At 38.1% G+C, this 23,803-nt stretch overlaps 3 protein-coding genes across 3 annotated transcripts in view; 1 reads left to right on the top strand and 2 right to left on the bottom strand.

Moving 5' to 3' along the window:
* LOC144666339 (protein HTATIP2-like) overlaps window positions 1–23,803 on the bottom strand; it is a 148,498-nt gene that overhangs the window by 81,147 nt on the left and 43,548 nt on the right. The window lies entirely within an intron of this gene.
* LOC144664331 (ubiquitin-like protein 7) lies at window positions 1,175–8,305 on the bottom strand. The gene is made up of 9 exons (XM_078525467.1): window positions 8,093–8,305; window positions 6,124–6,237; window positions 5,153–5,235; window positions 4,645–4,729; window positions 4,202–4,259; window positions 3,692–3,851; window positions 2,540–2,711; window positions 2,135–2,298; window positions 1,175–1,388 (listed from the first exon to the last, which is right to left on the bottom strand). Exons 1-9 carry the CDS (start codon window positions 8,223–8,225, stop codon window positions 1,269–1,271), a joined length of 1,089 nt encoding a protein of 362 aa, XP_078381593.1. The 5' UTR covers window positions 8,226–8,305; the 3' UTR covers window positions 1,175–1,268.
* On the top strand, window positions 8,401–23,797 carry LOC144654549 (uncharacterized). Its single transcript, XM_078514744.1, has 15 exons — window positions 8,401–8,536; window positions 10,614–10,690; window positions 11,077–11,153; window positions 11,785–11,856; window positions 13,036–13,818; window positions 14,166–14,230; window positions 15,895–15,968; window positions 16,628–16,694; window positions 18,010–18,097; window positions 18,536–18,571; window positions 19,592–19,721; window positions 20,015–20,063; window positions 20,172–20,303; window positions 22,247–22,342; window positions 22,708–23,797. Exons 1-15 carry the CDS (start codon window positions 8,468–8,470, stop codon window positions 22,915–22,917), a joined length of 2,025 nt encoding a protein of 674 aa, XP_078370870.1. The 5' UTR covers window positions 8,401–8,467; the 3' UTR covers window positions 22,918–23,797.

Raw genomic sequence — 23,803 nt, 5'->3', positions numbered from 1 at the left:
AGTCGACTCCCGATAACTCGAACCTTCAAGGGAAATTGAAAATGGTTCGAGTTATCGGGAGTTGAAAACAAATTACCGCAAATAAGGGAAAAAGTGTGTTTACTGAACAGATTCTATTCATAGATCTAGAACAGTGTAGACTAGTGTACATTTAAAAAAAAAATTAATTAGAGTATAGATAAGCCGAAAGAGAAAGGAACAACATATTTCTTAATCACTGTCAGGTATACATCCGAACGTCATTCCACATGCAAACGAACTGAACGTCTGTAGCACGTCAATGTCGTATCACAGTTCGTGTTTTGAGGGGCGTTCTAACCCGTGTACGTTTTAATTTCAAAATAATTTCAACGTTTTAGACTACAGCACGCTGTTTGTTTTGACTTGTCATGTATTGACAGACATGGTTCGAGTTATCGAGGGTAAAATTATATAGAAAATGACCTGAAGGGAAACGAAAGTTGGTTCGAGTTAGCGGGAGATTCGAGTTATCGAGGGTTCGAGTTACCGAGGGTAAAATTACAGTAAATGTATAACGGAAATCCAGGGGAAATCGATTTTGGTTCGAGTTAGCGCGAGGTTCGAGTTAGCGAGGGTTCGAGTTATCGGGAGTCGACTGTATGTACAAAAATTTGAAAAATTTGATAAAGGATGAAAAAATAAATGTGATCAGAACAGATACCGGTAGCTAACAATGATAGTAAATGTAAACACAGTCACAATTATTATGCTACATTTTATAAAAAAAGATAAGATATTTATTTTTTACCAGGCTTAGAAACCTATTTTTGCCTTTTGTAGTGGTAAGCTTAATTGGCATGACTTGTATAATTTTTGACCTTCAATGTCATTCAATCATAATGACCACTACGGATCCTTGTAAAATTAAAAAACCTCCGCCAACTAAACACTGCAGTACAACCTGAACATTTCATTGACTAATATCATTGGCATTTTCACCTTTTTGAAGAAGACCAGAATATACACATGAAATATACACATGTACACTTGCATGTAAATTTCATTTTTTGAAATTTAAATACTTTGTGTACATGTAGTGGCAGCAGATATATGGGGAGGGGCCCTCTCTTCTTGAAAAAAGTAACACATACCAGCTACCCCGGCCCCTTCCCCACCTTATTTGAGTAGCTCTGCCCACTCTGATCTACCACTGCTTTCTATACAGATAATTTTCTCCCAGCTCACTTAAATAAATAATTGATTGAAACAATTTTCTTAACAGTAAGAAGCCACTAAGAAGGTGCAGTTTATAATCCTCCAAATATCAGTTCAAGGGCTGCCTGGACGTCTCCGCCAGTGGCTGATAGAGCTTGGATACTCAGTGCATCATCTGTGATACCCATGTCTCTCAGCTGCTGTAGTTGAGACTGAAAACAATCAACTCAGTCAATTGATTTGCAATTACACAACAACAAAAACAAAACAATAGAGCGGTTTTCACTTGAGTGTCGAAAGTAATTTGCGTTTGCTTTGGTTTTGCGTTCACTACGCTTAGTGATTGGTTTAAAAATTTCGCGCCACTTTCTCGGCCAATCAGGCGTAAAACCAAAACCAATCGTGACTTTCTCGCGCACGTTTTCCAGCGCTTCGTTCCAACTACATGTATTTGCTTTGAGTTTTGATTGGTTCACTGGATTGGCTAGAGTAATTACTTTGGTTTTGGTTTTACGACACTCAATTGAAAACTGCTCTATGGACACAAAGTGCTATTATGTCTTGATGGCACTGTTTTTTTATGCCTTGGTCATTACCACAATTGAAAGCCAACTTGGTGGTGTAACGGAAACATATCAAATCTTTGTTTTTGAGGCCAAAAATAATACAAATTTAAAGCTACCTGTAAAAAAGGGGTATAAACACTTGGAAAATAATTAATTTTATTTCAGCGCAGCGCTCTAAATTAATGGAAAATGAAAACTGTAAAAATAAACGCTTTGCTGGATTGAATTCTGATTGTTGGTTTCTTCCACACTTAGCAACGATAGCATGACTACAGACGAAGGCAGCATTGCCAAAACATCTGTAGACATGAGAATTTAATAAAACAATTGAAAGCGTTTTTTTTTTTTTTACAGTTTTCAGTTTATAGTTAAGTTTGATTCTTTGGCTTTACCTGCATCTGAGAAGATGTTTGATTAATGTTCATAACTGACGCCATGGCCTCACTGACCATATCTCTTGTTATGGGCTGCCGTGAAGTTGAAGAGCCTCTACTTGTCGATGGCCCAGAAGGTGAGATGCGCGAGGTTGAAGAACCACTGCTTGTGGACGGACCAGCTAAATAGAGACATAAACATTTTGTTGACGTTAGAAAAAGCTGTCTCAAAAATAACTGACAAGAATGACTCAAATTGGTAGCTAGGAGTTCTAGTGTGGAAGGCACTCAAGCAAAGGGCACCCTCCAACAAGTTCTATTTACCAAAAGATATTAAATCACCCAGTCCCCAGATTCACAACACTATACATACATGTAATCTATTCAAATGCCTGAACTGTTAATTTACACCCCTAAACAAACCTTCACTGCGTCTTGAGGAAGCTGTGGGTACTCCAGCACTGGCTAAAGCTGATGATAATAATGACGACGTGATTGGTTGTCGTGATGTTGATGCTCCTCGTGAGGTCCCAGATGATCTTGATGATTGGATACGCTCTTCATTTGCGGCCACTAGTTCAGCTTGAGCAACTAGCTGTAGGTTACAGAACAAATAATAATACTGACTTCCAGTAAAAAATAATATAATTTTTAAGTCATAAGGACCTGCAGGTGTTAACAGAACCTTTCTTTGCTTCACATACTATGTATCTTATATCGCTTTACTCTCACAGTACTTGCATCTCTCTATCCAGGTGTATAAATTTATGGGTACTGGTGAATTAAACTCTGGTTGGTAACCCACATCCCATCCTAGGAGGTACTAGAAATACTTCTAATCACTAAGTACTGCATGTCAGCCACAAGGCTAATATTAGAGACATTTAGCATCAGGTTTTTTATGAGAAACTGCAAACCGCAAACCTGAGGATGTCACGTGAACTTGAATCAAAGAATTATTCGGTTTTATAGGCGATGAAAGTGAAGCACTTCGACTTGACGAAAAACAACAAGGCGGAATGAAACACGTACTTCGAAGTCGAACGCTTTGCTAAAATTCGAAACCCTGGCAACCTAAACCTGCAAACGTCTAACCGCAAACTGCAGTTTGCGGTTTCCTCAAAAAACCTGAAGCTAAAGGTCTCTATTAGGACTTCACATTAACCTGGGATAAAAGACAGCCCTGCTGTGGAAAGAAACAAGCTCAGGTCTCTACCTATATTATAAGCACTGATGGCCAAAAACCAATTCTTCTTATGGTTTCCAGACAGGTCTTAACAGTGGATTCTTGACTATAAATTATCAATGGGGTGAAGAGTGGCGCTGTGAGAGTAGTGTCTTGCCCAAAAAAACAAGATCATCACCCTGGCCAAGGTCACTGCAACTCTCACACTTACATACATATTATTTTTAATAAGTGAAGCAATTTTATTTCTTGTTTATTCGTTTATTATTTTTAATATATATGTACTTTTTTTTTATCAGCAGATTTGTGACCCTACGCAGGAGAAATGTACACTAGATCTGTCTAATCATAATTTCGAGTTTGACAGTACACAGATCATGTCATCTTACCCCAGGTTCCATGCCTCGTAGCTCATCGTCAGAGCCATAGTCGTCGCCAACCATGCGACTGATATTCCTTGTAGAATGTCTACCCTCCCCTCCCTCCTTAGCAATAGCTGCAGCAATGTAAGAGGCTGCCTGGACAAGGCTAGGATGTTCTTGGACCACTCTGGAAATTAACATTTATGAACAAATTTGTAATTTGTACATATTTTAAGGGTGTGTGTTAGCTGGTAGCAATTGGGAAAGTAAGTGTCATTTTTGGCTGCACCTCCCTGAAGAGTCTCTGAGTCCTGAACTTTAACCAAAAAATAGCTAAAGCAAATGCAGGCTTCTCAAAAAATTCTAAACTTTAATACATTCTTGGAAATCAGTTAGAAATCATGTACACATTTAAATGTACATTGTATTTAAGGCTGACTAGTCAACAATTATTCAGCAATTAAAATTCCCTGGCTTACTGCGTAAGTTTCCAAAAGAAAAGATTGTGCTTAGCGTGGAAGGAACTTTGACACTCACGTTTCAACATTTGCTGACTCTACAAGCTGTTCAAGAAGTTCAGGATCTTTGAGGAGAGCTATAGTAAGAAATACATTAAAACATAAAATTTTATATCAGCAACAGTATTTTATATCAGTATTTTATATCTGATATACTGATTCAGTATTTCTATTATATTTATATACCTATTTATTTTTATTATTTTATTTCTATTATGTTTATATATTTATTTTACATCAGTATTTTATATCGGTAACAGTTAACTTTTTCCCTACTATAAATACTGTAGTGCTCAGGAGGAAGGGAGGGGAGGGTGGGACAGTTCATGTTATTGACAGAAATGGGCTATGGTGGGCCTTCTAGTCATAGTAAGATTTAACAAGTTTGATATTTTACTTATGGTGCCTTAAGTTACATGTAGAAGACAGTAAATCAATAAATATCACAGTTCGAATACTTACTCATTGCAACGTGATCAGCTGATAACCCTGGCGTGGCAACAGTCAGTTGTTCTAACATGTCTGGGTTGGTAAGAATCTTTTCAACCTATAAAAATTAACAAACACAGACATTTTATTTAACACATGTATCATACCTTGGAAGAAATTTTTCAACCCTTAGAGAGAAACAGTGCAGTATACTAGCTCTTACTTGTTTTGTACATAGAGCAGTTTTCAATTGAGTGTCGTAAAACCAAAACCAAAGTAATTACTCTGGCCAATCACAAAAGGACACAGACAAAAAAGTGAACCAATCAAAACTCGAAGCAAATACATGTAGCTGGCACAAAGCGCGGGAAAACGTGAGCGAGCGAGTCACGATTGGTTTTGGTTTTAGTTCTGATTGGCTGATAAAGTGGTGCGAGATTTTTAAGCCAATCACTGAGCGTAGTAATGCAAAACCAAAGCAAACGCAATTTACTTTGGACACTCAAGTGAAAACCGCTCTATATCACAAAAAGCAACTCACACTATTTCTGTATGAGGGACTCTTTATAGCCGCCTCCAATACAGGGATAACTTCGCTAATTGGCACATCATCAGGGTCTAGCTCTATAGTGCAATAAAAACAAGCAAACAAATATTAAATTAAAAAACCAAAAGTTGAACATGACTTCAGAATACATAATATATATATACAGCTATTTCAGTTAACGTTGTCCGGATCAAAGCTTAAAGACAAGACTGAAAGGCAGTATGGGTAGAAGAAGAGGGCAACTGCACGTGCTGAATTCTAACTTATATAATGACATGACAAAATCGAATTTGCACGTTTTCTATTTCTTCAGACATGTGAATCAAGGTGGTTTTAGCCACACTGAATTTTAGAAGAATTTTCAAAACTCAGAACCAAGCGACAATGAAAGTAAAGCTACAAAAAGTCCTCCTGAGAGGAAAAAAGAAACACGTGAATTCTCCACGTGCGAAATACAAATTTGTACATTTAATGAAGCTTATATGCAAATTTGTAGTGAATACCCAGAACACCGTACGGTCTTGCCTTTTAGCTTTAAGCTTTGAACCGACAACGTTTATTGAAATAGCTGTATATAATTATTACATTCTCTCAAGACATGTCTTCTTTCTCACAAGATGAGAAGTGACAACTTTTTTTGAGCAGTATTGGAATGAAGCAAGTCTAATTTTATGGATTTTATAAAATATACCACTTTCTCATAGTCTCACAAACTCTGTATCTTGGAAACAGAATTACAAATCCACAAATCCACCTTAAACAAAGAAATATTCAAATCATGTTTACATGAAATTTACTCAAGCACCAACTAAACAGCAATATTAGTGGTTAGAGCATCCATTCTACAACACAGAGGGTAATGGGTTTGAATTCCATCTGGTGTTCAGAATTTTTTTCTGAGTATCCTTATCATTAGTTCTTGTACAATTTCTTATTTGTTACTAGTTAAAATAATTATTTTATACCAATGGGTTCTGATTCAGGGCATTTCTTCATCACATAAACTGTAAATCCATCTTTGATTCCATAGGAGTCCAGAGTTTTCTCATCCTTTAGCAACTCTCCAGCAAATATAAAATCTATAACATATAAATTATTAATTGACTATAATAATTATAAAATCTTCAACTGCAAATTATGAAATTAAATAAGTGACATATTATGAAAGCTGAGGCAAAACTAGGCACAGTGGAGCTGTAGAGGAGGGTTTATGAGGGCTTTAAAGGTCTATGCCTGGGGTGTATCTCCTGATACCCTGCAGTAATTGACCTTTCAGCCTCTCTCTTACCTCTCCCCTCTCCTATTATGCTCTAGCACCCAGATTAACAACATGTGGAAAGTAAGATGATTGACCAGATCATACTATTTGTCTGAATAATTTGCTAGTATCTTTTTCTAAAAAAACCATGACAAATTGTATCTTTTCTTTGTAATGTATTGGATTGTGAAAAAAATATTTAAAGCTCACATGTAGTGAAATTGATCAAGGACATCACGACCTCTACGTGAAAATTTATTTGGCGTTTGTGAACAAAAGTTCCATACTAAGACTGTCGGCCAACAGCTTACCGACAGTTTACCGTCGGGACTCTTTGAAGAACGAGGCAGTATTCAATAGGAACTAGTAAGGGTTATTTTTAGGCAACGAGGGGTTATGTGATTTATTCACCGAGGGTGCAGCCCGAGGTGAATAAATAACATATCGCCGAGGTGCCTAAAAATAACCGGCTTTTTTTCACATGGGCGAGGTTTCAACACTGGCTCAAACAATAAGAAAGATTTTTTTCTTCGTTGTTTTGATGTAGGGGCGCTGAAATGCGCTGAAATGTTTTTCCCGGCACACACTTAACAACAGGAAAAAGGTTCCGAAAAGACGCATTGGGGTTTCCACATTGTTAAATTTTATAATGAACAGGTTATTTTTTCGTTTTTGATACGCCGACCAAAGCAATCAATATGCTTGCCAAACAAGCTTAACAATAGATTAAAGATTCCGAAAGTACGCATCGGGATTTTGTAATTGCCTGATAGTTCCGACAACTTTGTAACCACATTTTTCACCACTTTACTGCAAAGTTGGCAGAGGTGAGCGAGTCTGCAAAGGAAAGATTTTATTTTGCGACAAATCCAGGCAATAACTTGGAGAAATTGCTATCCTCGTCGAAGATGACAAATTAAAGAGCTGCTGGCCAGGAACAGTGAAAGGGTCCCGAAGAACACTAAAAAAGGTAACCTTTTGGTGTTTGAATGTTTGGAGTGTGTTAGCAACCGAAAGGATTGAACTGCAACGGAATTCTGAAAAAGAGCATACGTCGAGGCATGAGTACCGGAACGCATTTCTCGTGTTTTCAATTAAGCAATTGCTCAGTAGTATTTAAAATGTAACAACAGTCAAGGTAAAGTAAATCATAACGTTATTAAAGTAAAGTTGAGTTTTGTTTGTAATGCGAGTCTTTTGGCTTTGCTACGAGGGGAATATTATCGTAATATTCCCCTAGGGGATTATCAACTTTAATAATCCCCTAGGGGAATATTAGATATCAGCCTCGCTCTCCCCTGTTACAATCAAAGCCGCCCCCAGCTTTTCAGACAGTTGCTAATTAGCGGGGTTTATTCAATATAATCAGCCTCGAAGAACAAAGGAAAACGAGCCATGTGAAAAATAATAATTGTTATTCGATAAGATGCAAATAAATTACAGGGCCGGGTATTCTGCAGTTTAGCCGTCGGCCGACTTTTGGTCGTTTGTCGGCCGACTGTTCGGCCGAAAGTTCGGCCAACTATTGGCCGACAGCCGGCCAACAGTTTGCCGACAGGTTTTTCTGGTAGCTGATCTTTACTTTTACTAGTTCTTAAATAGCATATCGCAACAAAACACAGTCTGAAACTTTTAAAGAAAATTATATAAAATAATATCGCATGGCATAAACTTACTTTGTTGTTCAGCGGGGATGTTGGTCTTCTCAGCCGTCTTTTCCTTCAATTCGCCGACTCTACAACTCAGTTCAATTCCATCTATGTCATGCCTTGCATTTTGATAAGCTTCTTTAATACGAATACACGGCATTTGTTGGCTTTTTCACAGCTTCTTTGATAATTTTTACGTCTAATTCGTCAGTGACTTCATTGAAGATGTCTTCACGACAGATTTTCGCAAGGCATTCACCGCGAACGGCGGAACCTGGAACTAGCGTGTTTATTGGATGATGTATGCTTCTGAAGTCTTCCCGCGTCTCCGCTTGAAGAAATTGACAGTGGAAGAAATATACAACGATGGAGTGGAAGTGATCCAACTAAAGTATTTTCTAAATGGATCAGTTTCACCCTGGATCAGTTGTATGGGCTAGTGCCCGTGGAGACATATTTTGGCCTGGTCGGGTAAGCTTTCAATTTTAGTGTTTAATTTTAACTGAGCTCTTTGCAATATGCTTACTTTGCGATGTCTTGCACAAAGGAACTCTTGCAAATTTGCAAGAGCTGCTTTGAACAGTGAGCTTTCTAACGCAATCTTTCAAAGCCTAAGTAAAAATCGGTTTTGTTTTTACTTGAAAAATGAAATAAATTTAGTGAAACAAGGTGAATGCAGTCAAAACGTTTAAAGAAGTGCAAAGCAAATGTTGGGATTTCGGATTTCGATTTGTGTTTACATTATAAACACTTTGGTTTTTATTGCATGCAGCCATTCAAGGTCAAGCTTACATGTATGTCGACCGTTGCATCGATTTTTATTACAAGTTTTTAGCACAAAGTATAAGGTTAAAAAAAATCAGTTGCTTACAACGGAACTCCATGCACACTCTGCAGACAGCTTGTTTATTAAATACCTTATGATACACCTGGTATCAGAAGTTGAGACTTTGCATGCATGCATAATTCGTGCAAGGTTATCATTAATTTTATATTAATTCTAATGAGACATCGATATATTTTTATATTTTTTGTGATCAGTGCCATGCAAGGAACTGATCTGGCTTGCCGAATGTTTCTGATTTGTTTAATCAGTTAGAAAGAAAATGGACATACGATGTTGACATCCTTTGGGATGTAATAAATCTTGTTTTAATTAATACCAACTGCAAAGAATGTCCTGTCCAATAGCACAGGGCTAGAAGATTTTCCTAGCTGGGCTAGTGGATTTTAGCCATCGCTTGCCCAATGAGAAGGTAAACTTTTTTGACCATTTTTGTGAGCAGATGAAGATTAAGGCCACTGAAAAAGGCCTTCAGGCCCAGGGGGGTACTCCGGCTTGTAAGTGCAGGGATGATCGAAGGATTTTTTTGGGTTTGAAATTTTCGATTCGGGGATTTTTTTGGGTTGGAGTATTTGGCAAGTATTTTTTTGGGTGACTTGATTAAAATAGGGGATTTTTTTGGGTATTAAAAACGAACTAAAGTGCCTTGACGGGGCCTTGGCGTATTTTAATATGGTATGATGAATAAACACACAACAGCGTTCAATTTTTTATGATTTACTTTGTGTTATATCATTGCCCCTCCTGGCAATTTAGGGGTAATTTGACAAGGGATTTTTTTTTTTTGGGGGGGGGGGGGTTATTTTTGGTCCAGGGATTTTTTGGGGTAATGTCGGAAGACGAAGGGATTTTTTTGGGTCCGGAGTTTTGCCTCCATTCGATCATCCCCGTCATTTACAGGCTGGAGTTCCCCCCTGGGCCTTCAGGCTAGCATTGCTCCAACTTGTCCAAAGGGCAAGCTGGAAAGTCTGTTTTCCTTGCACCCTGAGGAGTCACAAAGGCTTGCACATACTAGAGGTGGTGAATGTTCTTTAAAAATAAAGATGTGAGAATTTAAGTAAAATTTTAATTTTTTTGCCATATCAAAGTCTTCATATCTTTTGCAAGGCTAAGACTGAAATTCTTAAGCAGGAAATTTACTGTAGTCCTGTCATCTCACAGTATTAAATTTACAATTCACTGCCAATCTCTTAGATTTTATTTATAGGCGGGGTTCATTTTAAGGACCAGCCACTGGGCAAATTTTCTGGCTGTGAACACGACTTTGCCCGACCATTTTAACATCTGAACTGGCTTCAGTTTAAAAGAGCAGGGCTGCAAATAATTTTTTCACTTGAAAGGACGTACATGTACAGTATGTCCTACTAATACCCCATCTTTGTTGGTCAAAACAAAATTTTGGTCGGAAATCACCAAAAACAAAAGGTTGAATTTCATTCATTGTTGCCGTGAAATGATTTATGATCAAAAAAATGTCCGGACACTCATGTCCAACCACACTTGGGATTTCGTCGGACATAAGCAATTTCAGGTTGACTAATGTCCGATGACCGACTGTTATTTGCAGCCCTGAAAGATGGTACATCCTTGCTGATACTGTACTTTGCCCACAGGTGCAGAAGCCTGATGCCTACCTGCTCCAAACCTTTATGAATCCCCTGTATTTAGTTTATAGACTCAGTTTTTTTATTGTCAATATTCAAGGTAGTTGAACCTGACAAGGATGCTGCTACAGCGACGAAAAAATATGTCACCATAAATTTCCTGGTTGAGGATTCATAGTGAGTTTTAGCGATTAAATAATAATTTTCCTATGATTATGTTACTTTGCTTTTTTGCCAACAACCTTTTTCATCAAATCTCTTAAAAAATGCATAATGTAGACCTCCCCAAGTACATGTATGGCATCTTGTAAGTGACCTACCCTTGCACATGAAAATCCTGAATTTCTTTCATGCAACAAAATAAAAACTACAGTAACTGAAAGTGACTGAATAAAGATTGCATGGGAGAGATAACACATTAAAAACTGAAGAAACCTTGATTACATACAATCATGTACATGTAAGTTTTTATTCCACGTTATCTTTCTTAGGAAGACCATGTACCAGTAAAAATGATACAATTTTGTGTATAAATAAAGATTGATGATGATGATTTCTTATAGTGAAGTAATCAGGAATCCCAGCAAAATTTGTGTGTGGAATTGTGAGAAACAAAGCAAGTTTATAGAAAGAGGCAGAGGTAATGTGTTACATACCGGTACATGTATTTATTTTATAACAGGAATGTCAGGTTGGATTACAAATGTCTTGTGCGTGCTTTAAAATGACTTCAATCATGGCCTGAGGTGTAACTGATTATGGCCAGTTGTATATCTGTTGTGGTTCAATTTTACCCTTGGTTCAATCTGGTATTTTACTTTGTTTTATCAAATACAAAACAAAGGAAAGTATCAAATTGTACCAAGGGTAAAATTGAACTGCAACATACCGGTACATAGAAAATCCCTTCTTTCTCTTTTCACAACTGGAAAAATGAATGGTCTGATGGGTCTTTGGCTAAGCTCACTTGGTCGAGTCACAGAGTTCCTGATGGTCCCAAAGGCTTGCATTTGGCCTCTCTCTTTTCCTGATAGGTTAATTTGCTAGGCAGAACAAGTTTAAGGGGTGTCTGGGTTTGGCTGTTGGACAATGTCTGCAAGGCACTTTTGACATTTGGTGTTAGATTTTTTAAGAGTCAGTTACATTCACTAGGCAAACAGAGTCACTGATTTAAAGAGTTGATGTATTAAAAAATGATTAATAAAAGCCATCAATATTAGCTTGATATGATTATCATATACTTATTATTATTTCATTATTTTTTATTGTAGGTGTAAAGAATTTAGAGAAGAAAGTTCAATTTAACAAAGCGGTAGCAGAAGCAGATGATTTGTTCATGCTGCGTAAGTGCAACATTCCTGATGTAGTAATTAACTAAAACCATTGAAAATGTATTCTGAATCAATCAATCTGAATTTGAACAAACCTTGGAGAAATCAACTTTTACTCCAGGCTTCTTGTCCAGGCACATTTTCAAAATTTGATATGACTATGTAATATTTAATTAGTAAGAAGATTTCAGCTGTCATTTCTACAGCTCTGCTGTTATAGGGAAGTCTTCATTTTGTGATAATTCCAAACACTAACAATTACGACAGATTTCTGTAGCTTGAACAGATTGTATAGTTTGCATAGATAAACTTGTTTTATTGCGGGCCCAAGAGAGGCCCGCAACCCTAATCTTGACAGTGACCAGCGGATTGCGTATTACGCGTGCGCGCCACGTTTATAAAGGCTATCTGCAAACCGGAAGTTGAAAATTTTGTTCTTCCACTAAGAACGATCGGAATGCAAAAAATGTGTCAATCACGACAGTTTGTAGTAACACCGGAAGAGAAAAATCTTGTCTCCAAGAGCGATAAGAATGCGAAAAATCAACAGTTTGTCACATTAGATCGAGGCTTCTTTCTTGCAGACATTACGTTTTGCAGACGTTGTTTTATAGGTGTTGCTTTTGAGAAGATCTGCTGTGATTGTATCACAGATAAACTACAGCAAAGCGAATGATTCCAACAACGGTTATTCTCGAGAAATTCCTTATAACACTGACAACAAAGCGAGTTTGCCGACGGAGGAAAATCACATCTCAATTCACACCGCGTGCTCGACTACACTTCGCAAAACTGTCAATCAAAAAAAACAACTCTGATTGGTTCGCGGCAATAGGAAACGATAAAAAACATTCGTGACTTAAGCGTGACGCGTTACTCGACCCTACTCGGAATAATTTTCTTTTGTCGAGTGATTTAAAAACACTTCCCTCCCAGTACCTTCTCTTAACTGCATCGAGGCCCGCACTTTCTAACCTGTGGTTACCACTAGTAAGATTTGTTAATTGTAGGCAGTTATGGTGAGTGATTTCATTCTAGCAACACTTTCTTTTTTTCTACTGTAGCGTAAAAAATAAGCCATTCATTGACAAGTTATTTACCTCAACATCTAGTTAGATGAGTTTTGGAGATGTCTTGATTCTACCTTTTATATATTTTTAATGTTAATGGGGTTTTTTATTTTAATGACAGAGGCCAAGAAAGAAGGCAACATGAGTTTACATGAAAATGGCAAGAAAATCACAGAATCACCGGCTGAAAAAAGAAAGGGCCAATTAAATAAGAAAAGGAGAAACAGTGTAGCAGGGCCAACCTCGTTGAGATCTAGTCCAAGAAAAAAGATGGCTAGTGAGAAACGCACATCAAATGCAGAAAATCAGTGTTCAAACCCCACAGAGGTTCAGCCTGCAGTAATGAATGATAATGGCGAAATAAAATCAGACAGCCCTAAAACAATGAAAGAGAAGGAGACTTTGAAGAGGAGTCATGTGGCAAATATGTTACAGATAAATGGTAAAGAAACACATTCTTCAAAAGGTGATGTTAAAAGAAGGAAAACACTGGAAGGGCAGATGATCAACAAAGCGTCAACAGAGAAGAACGATGAATCAAGTGAAAGTTTAAAGTGCAATGGCCATCAGAAGGCAAAAAGACGGTTACTGGACGAAGAACCTTCCAAGAATGCTTCATCAAAGAAAACAAAACCCTGTCAAGAAAATGGTGCAGAAAAACCTGTGGAAAATGACCAAGGTGTTGAACTTTCTAGTAAGAGAACGTTAAAGGTAAAAACTAAAAATGGGGTCGAGAAAAAAGAATTGAAAACGAGCAGTAAAAACAATCTTGATTACAGCACAGAAGTGGCAGATGAAGGTCTAGAAAGTGCGGTAGCAGTTGGCATCAACAGCAGCGCATCCTCTGATGTGAGCTCAGATGACGAGCTCTTATCTGACGCATTTTCTCCCAGTCAGGAAGCCAGTAAGTGTGATTTTAATTTAGAACATTTTCTGAGTACACTCCTCAGATCCAATGTTGGATAACCACCCAAAAGGCTGTTCTAGCCATTCAGGTTGTGAAAAAAAAAAACCAATAGGAGGCTTTTGCAGAATGCTGTCATGTTATCTTGTCAATTATTAATAACATTTGTTGTGGGAACAAAAATGCCCAACATGGACAATAGGAAAGAAAGTAACTGCAATGCTCTAAGTGCCTTAGATATAATATTATTTTATGTTTATAAAAAAAGAAATAATTTTCACATGATATTACAAAGGCACATATTAAATGTAACTCTAGCTCTTAATACTCTGGGGTTATTTTTTCAGACCAGTTTTCAGTGGGTGATATTGTCTGGGCCAAATATTACCGTGAACCCTACTGGCCAGCACAAGTAAGTGTGATATCTATTAATTACCTTTTATTTGTCTAGAACCATGTTACAACTGTGGTCATTATACAGACTTTATTACAGGAGATTAAGATCCAGCACTGTTGAAGAAGAGGGTTTTTTTTTTGGGGGGGGGGAGGGAGCTGTGGTTGGGAGGCCACACCTCTAATATACCCTGCAGGGAGTCTTAGGAACAAAATTTGGGGAATCTGGTGAAGGAAAGTACCAAAGTGCAAAAAAATGTTGGGAACATTGCACAATATTTTAAAACAATTACCTGGAAAAGTACTCAGACTTTTTGGGACAATCTCTATCACTTAAAGCTAAGGCTACCGCTCGACCAGGGTATGGCAGTGTATTAATTAGAACTGCCATACCCTGTTGAAAGTAGCCCCCATGGTGATGCATTTTGACAATGGACATTATTTTTTATTTTTTATGTATCTGGTACCAGAATTAATAGCGGAGCTCCACAGCAGCCCGAAGGGCCGTAGAGCGGAGCCCCATACCCAGGGTTGGAAATTAGCGCTCGCCCGCTCGCCCAGTCGAGTGTGAAAACAGTCGGGCGAGTACAAATCACGGATCACTCGCCCGGTTTGGCGAGTACGATTGTCATATCCAGAATATATTATTCAGAATAAGCGAAACTTTTACTTCCCACTTTAAAATAATCTACACTGTCCACAAGCCGATAGCTTACCAACATTTTGAAATCTCAAACAAAGCTGTGATCGCGTTCGTAAAATGGCTACCGTTTGGGGCATGTTACATGACGGACGTACTTGTACAAAGTAATACCTCTGGTCAAAAATTCACTGGCTTATCCATGGAGCCGCGAAACGCAGCAAGATGGCCATTTCTCGCCTCTTTTCCTGTACAATTCGCTTGCAAACAACAAGAATTTGGAAATACGTTCAAATAAAACTGCGTTTCAACTTTTGAAGTAAGTGTGCTCATGTTTTATTGTGGAGTAAGGTCTATATTTGGCAATTTTTCATTGAAGAAATAGATTGCAGTCTGTTTTGCGATCGACCACCAAAGTGGCACAGTGAGTATCAAAACGTGATTAAAAGTTGAAGTTGTATATTTTATTATTCGTAGAGGGAGGGGAACCTAAATTTTTCTTTTTTAATGGAAGAAGAGTGGGCGAGTGAAAATTGATCTGGGCGAGTGAAATTTGAAGGTCACTCGCCCGGATGGCGAGTGCTCCAAAATTTTAGTTTCCAACCCTGTCCTGCCCATACCCATAGAAAATCCACAGAAATAGGAAAACCATGAACTTGAGTTTTCATGGTCATCATGGCTAGCGACATGGCTCGCTGGCGCGTATGTACGGTGTCGCGCACTTCAAAAATAGATAAACCCTCACCTATTTGTTACTGGGCATCCACGTTATGGTCAATTGACAGCTGTCAATACAAGGTGTCTTCTGACCAGTATCACATGACCATAGGTGTATAACTCATCGAGGTAACGCGTTTTTTAAAGCTGACCGGAAAATGGTTTTTCTATTGGATTGCGGGCTTATTACCAATTTTTTATGCCTATGGTAAGTGAATTCAGATATTTAAATAAAGGGCAAAGTAAATTACCGGGGAGCTCAGCTTTAAGGCTTGGCTAAATCTATTTAATGTGTTTAATACTTAATTATTTTTTGTATATTGCAGATCAAAAGGGTCACAGGAAAAAGAAAGCAAGACCAAAAATTTCTTGTGAAATTCCTTGCTTGGAATAGTTGCTTGTAAGTTTAGTCTAAAACAGCAAAACAGAACACTTTCAGAGTTATTTTGCTTAATATCTTAAATGTTTTATTTTAAAACAAAATAATAATTGGCTTAATACACAATGTAGAGGAAATTGTTAATGGTGCACAATCATGTACTGTGTACAGGGGAAGGAAACTCACCAATTACATTGCAAGGTTGTAGTTAACTTTAATGGTGACACAGTCTAAAAGTTGCTACTGTACAGTACATGCAGTTCTTGATACATTTGAATACAAACATTCATTCAAAACTTTAGACCAAAAAAAAAACTTTAGACCAAATTACATACCTGCCAACCCCTAGAGTACAAAAATCTGGAGACGTCTAGAAATCTTTGCATTGCAAGAATGACATTTTTAATTAGACAAAGTCTGAATACTCCAAAAATCAGGCCGGGAGATTTAATGAAAAAAAACTTGGAGACTCCCGGGAAAACTGGGTGAGTTGGCAGGTATGAAATTAGCCTGTAAAATAATGACTGCTTGCGCAAAAAAGCAATCAATTAACAACTACAACAAGTTACTGGACAAAGTAATATTTGCTTTTGTTGTACAGGAACTTGTTGTTGCAATTTATTATAAAACAAATGCTCTTTTTTCACACTTTCTTTGAACATCTCTTTCAATATCTCTAGATTCAGAATCCAGCCCAAGAAGTTAGTGCACTTTGCATGGGATACAAATCAAAGGGCAGAATTTAAGGTAGGTAAAAATTAATGATGATTGTGTGTAATCATCTTAAGCGGAGCTCCCTGGGCCACAAAGCAGAGCCCCATAATCATAGAAATAGGAGAATTATGCATGCATGGAAATAGGAGAACCATGCAAAAGGACAAAGTTAATAACAGGGGAGACCCTCTCGTCACGAGAAAAGAACGTCTGATCCCAGGTTATGGTAAAAAAAAAGGTAAGGTTTGTGGCCAAGCCAAGTGGTACATACAGCCGGAACTTATCCTGGTTTCTGTAGCATTAAGTGACTAGAAGTATTGCTACTCACCCCTGGATAAGATGCTAGTCCATCACAGGGTAACCCCCCAGCAGTAAATTCGCCGGTACCCATTTATACACCTGAGTGGAGAGAGGCACTGTGAGAGTAAAGTGTCTTGCCCAAGAACACAACGCAGCGCCCCGGCCAGGGCTCGAACGCGGGCCGTTTGTCTCAGAGTGAAGCATGCTAACCATTAGGCCACCACGCTTTCCACCTGATCGCAGGCTATAATACCTGTAAAATCTAAAGCACATTGTAATTTTCCATCTTGTCAAAGATAATTATTAGGTTAGTTGTAAACTGTATTACAGGGTTACACCCGGGATTAAATTTGCTGGAACCTATTTACCCACCCTGTGATGGACGAGCATTCACACCTCTGCTCAAGTCATTGCACTGGCTGCCTGTTAGATATTGTATAGTTTTTAAAATTTTGTTGATTACTTTTAAAGCCGTACATGGTCTTGCTCCAGCCTACATAAGTGAACTTATTTCCGTTAGAGAAACTGCTGGAAGACATTACCTGCGTTCCAACAATGGTTTACGCCTTAATTATAGCAAATATACCGGTAAATCGCTCGCTACGCTTGGGGATCACTCTTTTCATGTGGCCGCCCCTAAATTATGGAACGATCTTCCAAGTGAAGTAAGAAACATGTCATCAGTGCAAAGTTTTAAGAAAGCCATCAAGACCTTTTTATTTTCAAAAACTTTTTAATTGGACATTTCTTTTTATAGTTATATCCATTTTAAACATTTTTAGCTTGTGAATTTAAATTTTAAATTTAGCTTTTTTTATTTTTTAATTATATTGTAATGCGCAATTGAAAATTTTTAAATTGATAATTGCGCAATATAAGTTAATTATTTATTATTCCATCCAGGGAGAGTAGAAATACTCCTAGTCACTTCATGCTACAGAAGCTGGGATATCCTCCATCTCAGGCTTAATCTCAGACTCACTCTGCTATAAAGCTGACAATAATTAATTGGTAAATTTCATAGCTAACTGAAAGTTTTGTTCTTTAGGACATCAAAGGGACCCTGAACAACAAGGAGCTTGAAGATCTGTTTGACGAAGCTGTAACTGAGGCTGAAGACCTGTTAAATCGAAAAGGTTGGTTCATTCAATCATGCTTATCCATCCTTTGCATGTAGATGTGGTTAATAAAAAAGGTATTTACCATTATTATAGTCCTGTATTTTAAAATAGTATCAGAACATTGTGATGTTCCAGAAAATATCGGTTCCATACTCCTCCCATGGAAGGTATAATTATAATTTGAATCCCCCCACCCCTCGGGAAATTCCAGTTAAACCCCAGTTAATCTGTAACTGCACATTACTACCTACTTTTCGAGCAACTTAAAAATACTTATAATAGCATTGTACTGGTACTTTGTATTTGTACATAAATGTTCTCTGCATTGGCTTTGGTCACGACCAGCATTTCTGAAAATGAGTTGAAGACATGTTACTTGCTGTTTAAACATGAGTCGGCATAAAATTGTTATGGTAATCAATTTTACAATTATAAAAATATTTTACGTTTTAGGCCTTGGAATAAGTATTCATGAGGACCTTGATGAAGGTGGGTGATACACTACAAAATAGCACACTGCATTATTCATTATAATAACAAGTAGTCCTGCATCCTACTTTGGTGAAGGCTGCCTAAAGTTTCATGAATTATTTAATCTCACATAGTCAAATAATAGCCCCGAGGGGGGGGGGGGTACTCCCTGTAACGGCCTATACAGGGAGGCTCCGCCCGAAAGGGGTACCTTTTTTTCTGTTAAAGGTATACGAAAAGGGTACAATTTCTGTCAAAAATGGTATATAAAAGGGTAAGAGGTTAGAACTTGGGGCGGAGCCTCCCCGTATAAAACTTTTTTAAGTACCCCCGGAATGATAGCTTTCTTAAACTATAATATTTTTGCTTGAGCCTCGTCAATCTGAAGGATATTATGTGATAACAAAGAACTGAGAGCATAGTGCTTTAGACACTGCTTTAAGGCAAGGACTGTCCTAGCGTTGACACCGTTTTTTAATTGGGAAGCTGCTTTAGGAACGAAGGACACATTGTTGCTTGTGATCTTTCCTTGGTGGGAAAAGGGGGAAACATTTGTTGTGGACAGAAAATGTTAGGGGTGTTGAATGGTAAATGCGAGACGGCGAGACTGATATCTTTTCTGCTAGCCTGAGACGTTTTTAGCCTTGCAAAAGAAATCGAGACTGCGAGAAGGCGTCAAAAAAAATTCGAGACGACGAGACCCCTGAAATTTGGCTAAAATATTGCGAGACACGCAGTTTTTTAAGGAGCATTCACGACCCCTAATGTTTCTGAAAAATAGGAAACCTATTTTGTGTCTCGAACACAATTGTTTGGTCCTTAACAAATGTTGGGCGCGGGTGCAAACAAGGAAACGTTTTGTCCACAACAGTGCTGCCTCGCTTGGCACAACCATAAGGATGAACACTGTGCTCCTTCTTGCAGTAACACACCGACCTGGCTTTATGACTGATTGAGGGAGTTGAATAATTACATACTTGTATAATTATTTGATTTGTAATAAAATTGTAAAAAGATTCAATGTGTTTTATTTATCAGACGATTTCCAGATTTTTGAAGAAAAAGAGGACGATAACACTGAACAGGATGACAGGCCAGTGCCAAACGAAGATCTTCCTCAACAAACCTCACGTTTGTTTGAATGCAGGAAATCTTTGAGAGCAAAGAAGTAAGTCTTGAACAGATAAAACAGGCATAAGCTATGAAAAAATAGCTTTGATGGTTCGTAAACGAGCCAGAAAGAAAGGTTTGATAGCCCGGAAGAGCTGTAACGAAACAAGAGCCGAAAAAACTCTGCTCACTTTTTTATTTACGTTTACTTTGCTCTACCTAAAAATTTTCGTTTTCTGACTGCTGTTCTTTGTATTGTCTACTGAAACAAACCACCTTGTTGACTGTTTACTCATGGTCTTTTTGTAAATGTTGTTTATCAATGTTTAACAGGTTTATTTACTTTTGCAGACAAGTTTCCAAGTACAGCAACATTATATCATACATCCGACAAGCGAAGGTAGTGTAAACCCAACAGTTACTATACATCGAACTCTTGATTCGTTTATTTAACAAATTCGATACTAATTTAATTTTATTTGTTTTTTTCTTAATTTATTTTGTCTAGCCAATCCTAAGACAGATACTAAATGGCACAAGAAAATCAGAACGCCATAAAATTTATACTTGTGGAAGAATCAGCGAGAAAGACCAGCTAAAGCACCGGGCAGGATTTGGACCAATAGGAGATGAAAACTTGGTAAGCCAGGCAATTCCGAAAGCGTTTTTAGCAGCACAAGACCTACACCTTAATAAAAGGGACACTGTCACCAGTTTCACTTCAAAAACTCAAGAGCCTAAGGACATATGGAAACTACGAATAGTGGTCCAATTTTGTTAAAAATCACCATGCAAGTGTACTGAAGCGACAAACAAGTCATTATTGTGATGCCATCAGGAACTTTAGATCTCAACTTGAAAGAATCAGGCTGATTTCTTCAGTTTTGTCCTTGTGGACTGGAAAAACACCTAAAAATTATTATGGCTCCCTTCTTCCTTCAACAACATTTTACTTTATATCTTTATCTTGATGTACTAGGTGCATTTCATGTACGAGAAGACCTATTCGCCAATTTGAGTACTTTTTACCGAAAAGCAGTAAAATCTCCGTGACAGTGTCTCTTTAACAAACATGTGCCCCCGGGACACACCTCTTTTTATCGGACACCCTGTCCTCACATAAATGAACTCCTCTCTTCATTGGACACTCGATGATATTGCCATGCACACGAAAGCACTACTATATATATATTTTGCAACCTTTCAAAACGGACACGTCTTTTAAAAGCTGGTTTTCACCAGATCGGAAACGTAAGCGCGCTTACGACCTAGTAACAATCGAAAATAGAAGTCGTAAGCAGAGTTAAGCCCGACGGAATCGGAGTCGGAAGAATCATAACGTTTCCATTTTCTTCCGATTCCACTTATAACTCACGAAACGTGAAACTGCAGGGCTGATAGAACGAGGACGGGGGGGTGGGGGGGGGTACTCCCATATATGAGCTATTGGCATTTTGTTCTTGGTGTGATCCTTAGATAGGGTAGCTATATTCTATCAGCTTTAATAAACGCCCAGATAAACGAGAAAAAGGTATCTTAAAACTGAACTACCCGTATTAGTAAAGCGACTTTATAAAGATTTGTGTTTGGCCGTGCGCGGTTAGCCGCTATTTGGGTCGTCACGGAACGCTTCTCCTTCCCTTGAATAGGGTGTCATTTTTCGGTTTGGGCTAAAGGGTATCAATTTTCGCTTTCTTTATCCTTAAATAGGGTAAGGGTTTAAGAACCTTGGCGGCACACCCCTATCCAAAATTTATGGGATTACCCCCCCCCCCCGGGACTAAAGAGTCCGAAACAGCTGTCTACAGTTATGCATTCTTGACTCTCGGATTGGTCTCTATCATGTCTCTGCCGCATTAAGTTTTCTACGCAGTTCGATCAGCCTTGCAGTTTCACGTTTCATGTTTTTCATTTGTTGGTTGATTAGTTCTTCTATAGATCCTGCGTTTACTAGCAGCATTTTGTTCGCGGTCCAGTGCAGTTTGTTCGTTCACTTATAACTCCATAGCTTATGGTGGAAACTAGATTGTTGGGGTCGCAAGCAGAAGCGGAAGAACAAACCAATCACAATGCTAGTTCTCTCGCTGAGAACTTCCTTTGTTCTTGTGGCTATGACAATTCAGTTTTCACTGGAGAAGCGACGGAGTCGTAAGCGGAATCGGAAACTCTGCTTACGACTCCGTCGGTTTGATTTTCACCAGATCGAATCGCTGTGCTTTTCTGATAATTTAATACGACTCCGACTCCATCGCTAGTGAAAGCCAGCCCTTATTGGACCGTGGTCCTGACAAAGTTCGCGTTTTGTAACACCATTTTAAAAAGGTGCAGAATGACCCGAAACTAAGACCGTGTTTATATAAAAACCCGTAAAGAGGTCTTAAGTGCATTTCATCTTTGCGGGTCGTTCCTCGCATCATGCAATTATAGCTATGTACAACTGAGTACATAATCGACATTTTCAAGTCTTCTTTTTCTATCGCTAAAGCACACAGCTAAACAAATGATTTTGATGAAGTTTAACTCAAATTGCCGGTAAGAGATGTATTAACTTGTTATTGTTTCTCGTATCTTTTGTCCTGACAGCGAGAGGAAATTATGGCGCTACTCTTGAAATTCTATGAAGAAGTCAAGGGGAACACCGCAGACCTTAGATATGTTTCTGATGTGTGGCTACCTGAGGTAGGTAAAAATTTCGTCCGTTTTATTCTTTTGTTTACAGTTGTTGAAAGTATTGAAATATCACATTGACGGCTTAAAACTTTAGAAGAACTCAAAGGAAACACAGAAAGGCCAAAAAGGGCCATGAATGGGCAAAAGTCGAGAAGATTAAAACGGATTACGTTTAAGTAAACTTGAAAAACGTCGGCGCGACGTTTTTCAATCATCCCTGTTTGTTATGTGGCCGTGATTTTGCCAATGAAAGACTTCTGCTCTGCCAATTAAAAGTCAAGGTTTTAGAGCTCTTAATAACGAACATAAATACCGTGACCTAGCCCCTTTAAGTATGAAAGAATAACTGTGCCTTTTCGATTGTTTTCCTTTAGGCTATGATTTTTTCTATACAAGAGATCAACAACGTAAAAAGGGAGAGAGCTGAGGAAATGTACCAGGCCGGAAGTGACGTTGCTGTGTCAAGCTCGGAAGTCCAGGAACTGACTAAAAAATTAAAGCAAAAAAAGCTTAGTACAGAAGAAGCCGAAGAAAGATTAAAGAAGGCGGAAAGAGCCCTGGCAAGATACAGTACCGAAAGCTGAAGATTGTAGCTCTGTTGGAAATTCTGCGGACATTCGTCCATTAATGACCAAATAGGTTACATTGAAAAGTGGCTAAAAGTCGGCACTGCCTGAGCCCACGGTTCCGGGTGTCGTTCAGTGGTCATTCAGGTTGCTACGCAACAGACTACGAGACTTTACCTCTGTTGATCTCTGATAAGCTGTTGTCAAATCGTTGAATGTTCCAAATGTGTGATAGAACAAAATTTGTAGATCTTCTAGGGTTCGTTTACGAAAACAATTTAGACATAGGTTTATCCAATAGACCTGCTTGATTTGAACAACGACGTGAAGTGAAAAGTCTTTTGAAAGGGGGAAACTCAGTTGTAAGTAATAGAGGATGCCTGTAGGAGATTTCTAGTTAAGTCAACTAGTTTTGGTTTTAAACATTTTCTTGGCAATTGTTAGATTTATCTTTAGATAAGGTAAATGTTGAAAATATGAGTCTTCATGGTTTTTCCATAACCTCATCGTAAAACCCGATAATCTATTTGAGAAATGAAGTGAATTTAGGAGGCCTTTTACGACGTAAAAGGGCTTAAAAAAGCTAGTAAGTTTACAAAAATAGGTGTACAGTTCATGTGCTTTATGAACGAGATGTAGTTTTTTTTTATTTGTTATTGTGCGTGAATTCACTTGCAACGTTGCGAATTATTCAGCAAGGAGTTGATTAAATTGTTGGTGAATTGTTTTGCACAGGAAGAAAGAGATTTAAATTCAAACAATCTGTATTCAGTATTTTAGTGGTTTTATAGTTCACTTAAAACCTTTACAATAGAAGGTCTGAAGTACACCTTAGCTTACACTGAGTACATCGAGGTTACTGATGAAAAAAGAAGTACTGAAATAAAGAAACATCTTTGAATTA

This window comes from Oculina patagonica, chromosome 1 (genome assembly GCF_052425735.1).
Source record: "Oculina patagonica isolate OP01 chromosome 1, crgOcupat, whole genome shotgun sequence".
Lineage (NCBI taxonomy): Eukaryota > Metazoa > Cnidaria > Anthozoa > Scleractinia > Oculinidae > Oculina > Oculina patagonica.
This window is presented reverse-complemented; position numbering and strand designations above follow the sequence as displayed.

Bases quoted from the DNA above. Each gene is read 5' to 3' on its own strand.
- LOC144664331 (XM_078525467.1), bottom strand. From the start codon at position 8,225: ATGCCGTGTATTCGTATTAAAGAAGCTTATCAAAATGCAAGGCATGAC. The intron at 6,238-8,092 runs GTAAGTTTATGC...TATATGTTATAG, and splicing joins CATCCCCGCTGAACAACAAA to ATTTTATATTTGCTGGAGAG. The intron at 2,712-3,691 runs GTAAGATGACAT...TGTAACCTACAG, and splicing joins TACGAGGCATGGAACCTGGG to CTAGTTGCTCAAGCTGAACT.
- LOC144654549 (XM_078514744.1), top strand. From the start codon at position 8,468: ATGGATCAGTTTCACCCTGGATCAGTTGTATGGGCTAGTGCCCGTGGA. The intron at 8,537-10,613 runs GTAAGCTTTCAA...TCAATATTCAAG, and splicing joins ACATATTTTGGCCTGGTCGG to GTAGTTGAACCTGACAAGGA. The intron at 16,695-18,009 runs GTAGGTAAAAAT...TTTGTTCTTTAG, and splicing joins ATCAAAGGGCAGAATTTAAG to GACATCAAAGGGACCCTGAA.